At 45.5% G+C, this 6,283-nt stretch overlaps 1 protein-coding gene across 1 annotated transcript in view; it reads left to right on the forward strand.

Moving 5' to 3' along the window:
* Positions 1-6,283, forward strand: part of THRA (thyroid hormone receptor alpha) — a 185,617-nt gene that overhangs the window by 173,579 nt on the left and 5,755 nt on the right. Inside the window, exons 4-5 of the mRNA XM_015832199.1 lie at positions 3,878-4,025; positions 4,395-4,600. Of these exons, the coding sequence (XP_015687685.1) occupies positions 3,878-4,025; positions 4,395-4,600 (354 nt within the window). The remainder of the gene's footprint in view (positions 1-3,877; positions 4,026-4,394; positions 4,601-6,283) is intronic.

Raw genomic sequence — 6,283 nt, forward strand, 5'->3', positions numbered from 1 at the left:
GGAAACAGTAAAGAAATTGGAAAGATGTGGCTGATGAAAGATTGTACAAGACTGTTAGATGGATAAGGGGGTTTCTGCAGACAAAATAACGTTGTTGTTGTTTTTTTCAAAGAAAGGGAATGTCTTTGCTATAGGCTGCATTAGGGTCAACATTAGACCCTGCAGCAGAAAATACAAGGGGCATTCTACAGCCATGCATGTTGTGGAGCAGACATGTCAAACTCGCAACGTCACGTGACGTCGCAGACGTATCGGAGCTTTTTCCCCATTGCCAGCAATGGGGTGGGTGCAGTTTTCTCGTGACACGGCCAGCCAGCGGGCTGGCAGTTTGACACCCCTGTTGTAGAGGAATCAAATCCACAGAATTTTTCCTATAATTAACTAATGTCGAACCCTGTGGGCCTGACATTCATGGGCAGGTAGGGACCCACCTGCCAAACCACCGCCTCCCCGTCGCCCTCCTCACCAACCGGAACCATCGCCAGACCTCCCAGCTGACGTGCGCAGGTCCGGGAAGTCACCAGCTGACAGGTGCAGGAGTTTGGTGCCGTGGCAGCCTCCCAGCCGCCTGCTTCCTCAACTGGAGCCGTTGCCAAGGATTGCGGGCTTGCCGGCAGCAGCGCCAGCTGATGGGCGCAGGAGTTCGGCACCGCGGCGGCCTCCTGGCCGCCCACTTCCTCAGCTGGAGCCGTTGCCGAGGCTTGGCGTGGGACACGGAGCGGCGTGGTGCTGCAGGAGGCGGCAGAACAGGGGGAGGGGTTACCTGCTTCCTGGAAAGCTGGATTCTGGAGGCCTGCCTGTGCGCCAGCTGGAACATGGAAATGAGGCAATGTCCCGGTTGGCTGCTTTTGAACTCTGCAGGCTGGATGGTGGCTTGTGGGATGGGGGGTGGGGCTTGTGTGCGAAGACGTCCTCAGTGCCCAGGAAAGAGCCAGCAGGCAGGTACGGTTGACAAACGGTTGTTTAATCCGTGCAGGAAAAAGTTAGCGCTGGGAATGAACTGCTCCCAGCGCTTTACATAGCCTCTTCACGCACAATCCCCACCCCCACCCCACAAGCCACCATCTGGCCTGCAGAGTTCAAAAGCAGCCAACCGGGACGTTGCCTCCTTTTCATGTTCCGGCTGGTGCACAGACAGGCCTTCAGAGTCCGGCTTTCCAGGAAGCAAGTAACCCCTCCCCCTGTTCTGCCGCCTCCCACAGCATCGCGCAGCTCCGTCATGGTCAGCAGGGGAGGCCCCTCAAGCCATCGCGGGGAGTCCTCTTGTCGAGCCAGTGAGGTGCTGGACCACGGGTGTTATCCCCAAGGTCCGCGGACATGCTCCTGCCGCAGGGTCTCTCCTCGATGAGTCGCCCAGGTGCTGGACTGCAGGCACCGGCCCCAACATCCACGGATGTGCTGCCTGCCACCAGGAAATTCTCCCCCCCCCAGTATGTACTTGAGCTGGAACTGGAACCGCCGGAAATACTGTGCCCATCGGACGTGTTTAGGGGACAGACGTCTCAGTGTCTGCAGTACTTCCAGGTTCTTATGATCGGTCCAGACCTCAAACGGTTCCTTCGCCTCCTCCAGGAGGTGCCGCCACGTTGAAAGTGCCCACCGCACCGCAAATGCCTCCTTCTCCCAGATGGCCCTTGCCAGTTCGGTCTCCCCAATGTCCGCGGACGTGCTCCCACCATGGGGCCTCTCCTTGCCGAGGCACCGGACTGCAGGCACCGGCCTCAACGTCCACGGACGCGCTGCCTGCTGCCTGCAAGCCTCGGCAACGGCTCCAGCCCAGGAAGTAAGCAGCCCGGAGGCTGCTGCGGCGCCAAACTCCTGCGCCCGTCAGCTGGCGACCCCCCGGACTTGTGCCCGTCAGCTGGGAGGTCTGGCAGTGGTTCCGGCTGGTGAGGGTGACGGGGAGGTGGCGGTTCGGCAGGTGGGTCCCTGCCTGCCCATGAATGTCGGGCCCACGGGGCTCAACAACTAGTTTGTGGTAATAGGGAGTCATGCCTGAACAGGAGACTATTCTTTGTCCAGGAGGCTATTGGGGGGTTTGTGCCTTTCATTTGGGGGCTGCAATGTGTCATCTGTGGTGAACTTAGTAACAATATGACTTGGAATTCAGCTCTTTAGATTCTTGGGCACATGTGGATTTTCTAGGCGTTTTTTATTGACTTGTTTTTATTAATGTTATTACTTTGACATTGTACAGTTAAGGTATATGAAACGTGTGCTTGTTTGCATGTCTTTAAATTCCACAGAGGTATTTCTTTTAATGTAAAGTGCAGCGGATATTATAATAAGAGGAATTAAATCTTCATTCTTGGCCTCATTCAATTATTTTCCCCCAAGTCAACTCACTATTGGATCTGGATTACGGGTGTTCAGTTCAAACACAGTTCAGAACACAGTGGCAGAAAAAAGAGGTTTTCAATTTGATAAATAATTACTTTGTATACAGAGAGGCAAGATAATATTAAGCACACATACAAGAATTTGGTTGCATGCCTGAAACGCAGACATTTTCTAGTGTGGACTTTAAGAATTTTTTACAATTTCTTGTAGTACTTCAGATTGGTGCAAAGTTGTGTTTACTTTTCCTTGAATGGGAATGGGGAAAAGATGAGTGGCCATTAAAAGCCTCTGGATGGAGATTGAGTAAAGTGCTACCATAAAAGCTGGTTTCAGTCCCAAGTTTAATATGGAAATGTAAAGTTTGTAACAAACATAAATATATCTTGGAATACACCCAGAGTATATTTCCCTCTTTGTTATTAGTCCATTCTTCCTCCTGCCCCCCCCCTTTTATTTGTTTCAAGAGCCATCCTAACAGTTGATGCAAGCTACCCTTTTTCTTTTCTCTCTTTGTTTATACATTATGAAAATCGTATGAGAGCTGTTTCGCGTGGTTTGACAAGATGTTACTCTTGGTAGTTAGAACCCTCTAGATAGGACTGATCTTACCATTTTGCAGCAACCTCTTTGAGGAATGAGTTAAGTTAGTAAATTTATAGCCTGCCCTTCTTATATACATGACTCTGACCAGCTCATAAGTAAACAATTAAAATTGCTTGCACAGAAAGGCAAAAAAGGTAGTGCCCTTATACCCAGCTGTATAATGCTGTTTCACAAATAGGTTGTACCTGACATATGGCTAAAAAGCATTACCTTTGCTTTCTTTTTATTTACTTTAAAAAACAACAACTAAAAGGTAAAAGAAACACAGACTTAAATAGAAAACAAACAAACTATAAGCAGACACAGCGCTTTGGGCAGAAAATTCAAGTGGCATCATAAATCACTCAATTGTGGCAAAATGCCAGCCAGCTCTGGATTGAACTATGAAATTAGTCCTGGGCTGAAAAAGTTTAAAAGCTAATAGTAGGCTTAAGAAAAATTTAAGGGGGAGAAGAAGAACCAGTTCCCAGATGTGATCCTTTGGAAAGTTTATCTCAGAAGGCTCAATGAAATAAATGAAAACTCTAGAGGATTCAGTAGAAAGACTATAGTTTCCTGGTAAACTGTCCTGTATTCATTCCTAAGAAACCACGGTACCAGAATATCTCAAGGTGACTATATCTTGGGTTAGAACCATAGAAATACTTACAATTTGAAACCCACAAATTCACACTGATAGCAACCTACTGTTCCAAATACTAAAATGATATCTTTTTACCTCAGTCATCTCTATGATTACATGTCTGTCAGTATATCAGTAAAGGTCTGTTTAGTTAGGAAGGTCAGTAGCACTATGGACAACAGGACTGTATCCTCTTTGATGGAGTATAGAAGTTCAAGGGTTAGGGAGAGTGGAATAGGGTTAGAGAATCAAAGAATACATGCTCTGCTTTCTAAGGACTACCTGGGTCTCACTGTGTTCTCTGTTCTACAGGGCTTTTTTCGACGGACCATTCAGAAAAACCTGCATCCAACATACTCCTGCAAATATGATGGTTCCTGTGTCATCGATAAGATCACCCGCAACCAGTGTCAACTTTGTCGATTCAAGAAGTGCATTGCTGTTGGCATGGCCATGGACTGTAAGGGCATTGCGCCCACTGTGGAGAACTGGGGAGGGGGGGGAATTGGGGAGATGGGGATGGGAGTGGTTACAGGGAGCAGAGGAGAAGAAATGTGCCCCCAAAATGGACGCATGTTGAAGGATCAAAAGAGGGAAATAATTTGGTGTGTAAAATTGCATAGGGACCATCTTTGAATCCCTACATTTTGAGTCCTTGGAATAGTGTGAGAGCTGTCCTAGTATTCCCTAAGGTTTTAATTAAGCCATCCTATCATTCTTAATTCCCTTTGGCACCTTGGAATTGGCCAAATTGGTTGCAGAATTCTGATTGGCTCTATGTGAAGTCCCCCCTCCTCTCATACCTCTTCGTTCTTCACCACCCTCCTAGTGGTGCTGGATGACTCCAAGAGAGTAGCCAAACGGAAGCTGATTGAAGAGAACCGGGAGAGACGGCGCAAAGAGGAAATGTTGAAATCCCTTCAGCACCGGCCGGAGCCAACCCCAGAAGAATGGGAGCTGATACGAATTGCTACGGATGCACACTGCAGCACCAATGCCCAAGGCAGCCATTGGAAACAGAAGCGGAAATTCCTGGTAAATTGTATTGGCAAATAGGGTACACAATTCTGTTTATCAGAATTGATGTACACAATGCTTAATTTTATGTATTTTTGTTCTTTATTTTGGATTACATGTAGTTCTTCCTTAACAATAATCCATTTAGCGACTGTTTGAAATTACAGCCACACTGGAAAAGTGACTTATGACTGTCTCATGATCCCTGCGGTCACATAAATACAATTTGTGCATTTATAACAGTTGCAGCATCCTGCAAGTCACAATTGCCATTTGTGACTTTTCCAGCCAGCTTTTGACAGGCAAATGGGGAAACCAGCAAGCGGTTGCAAGTGGCAATTGCGTGATGTCTCATTGAACAATCACAGGTGATTCACTTAACAACCACAACTGGGACTGCTAGAACAACCAGTACTAAGCAGTGCAGTCACATGATGTTTCACTTAACGACCACTTTACTTAGCCACAGTTTTCAGTCCCAATTAAAGTCATTAAGCAAGGATTGCGTATAATATTTTCTGCCCCTATTTTTGTTTTGAAAGTCCATATATTTCTGTAGTCCCTTTACCCCAGGCTTTCCCCAGAATTTCATAGATTAAAAATAACTCCAGCAGAATAAGTGAATATATGCATAATTTACTGGGCATCAAGTGCTGCTGTTGGGCCTAGTGTGTTTCTCATTCTTGACTACTTGAAGATGTGTGGATTTCAATTCACAGAATGCTGGTTGGGTAAGTCTGGGAGCTGAAGTCTATACATCTTCCAAGTTGCCAAAATTGAGAAACACTGTACTAAGCATTGCTGAGAACCAAGCATTGGAAGTGTATTTGTATTTTCTTCCTGAACCATTGGATAAAGAAGCAAATACATAGTTAGAGTTTGTGTAATTAGAATTATGCATCTGGACAAAGTATACTCACATTCCTCGTAACTAATTAAGATACTTGGTAAGTACACATTTCAGCTATATGGTAGCTACTTTGCAGCTCTCCCATTTATGAATAAAAGTTACAAAGTGGAGCTTTGTACCAGTAAAAATTACCATTTTGCACCCCAAAAAAAATCTTAAGTTCTGTGCTAAAATCACATTAATTAGAATACGCACGTACCCTTTAATAAAATGATGTAAATATATTCCAAATTGTGAAAGTGTTTTAAAAACTGAGACATTTGGCATGGTATCACCCTTAAACTATTTCTCATTCCATTTATTTTATTTATTTATTTTTTATAAAAATTTTATTGATTTTTCAATTGAAAACAATAACATAAATATGATGCCTTTAATCACAGTATCAACCAAGAAAATAACACTACTCAATACATTCACGGAAGTGTCTGGTGTCCCCCCCCCTGCACCCCCCTCTTTCACTTACCACACCTTCCTCCCCCCAGACCTACAACCTCTCCTCCTTCCTCCCTCTCTCCTACCTCCCTTCCTCTCTCAACCATCCCGTCTGGTGCAGTTGGGGTACCCACCGAACACCTCCTTAAAAAGTCACATATAAATCTACAATACATCAATTTATATACCTATCTATTCCCTTTCCCCCCTCCCCCCCCCAGGACTTCCCAGAGCTGATCCAGGAAATAAACACACAATAATCCAATTCTATCCAAGGCTACTCATTATTACTACACACTAGTATAAACTTACTGTGACTCTAAAATAACATTAAAATACATACAAATTTTATAAAT

This window comes from Protobothrops mucrosquamatus, unplaced genomic scaffold, assembly GCF_001527695.2.
Source record: "Protobothrops mucrosquamatus isolate PMUCROS unplaced genomic scaffold, P.Mucros_1.0 scaffold1, whole genome shotgun sequence".
Taxonomy (NCBI): domain Eukaryota; kingdom Metazoa; phylum Chordata; class Lepidosauria; order Squamata; family Viperidae; genus Protobothrops; species Protobothrops mucrosquamatus.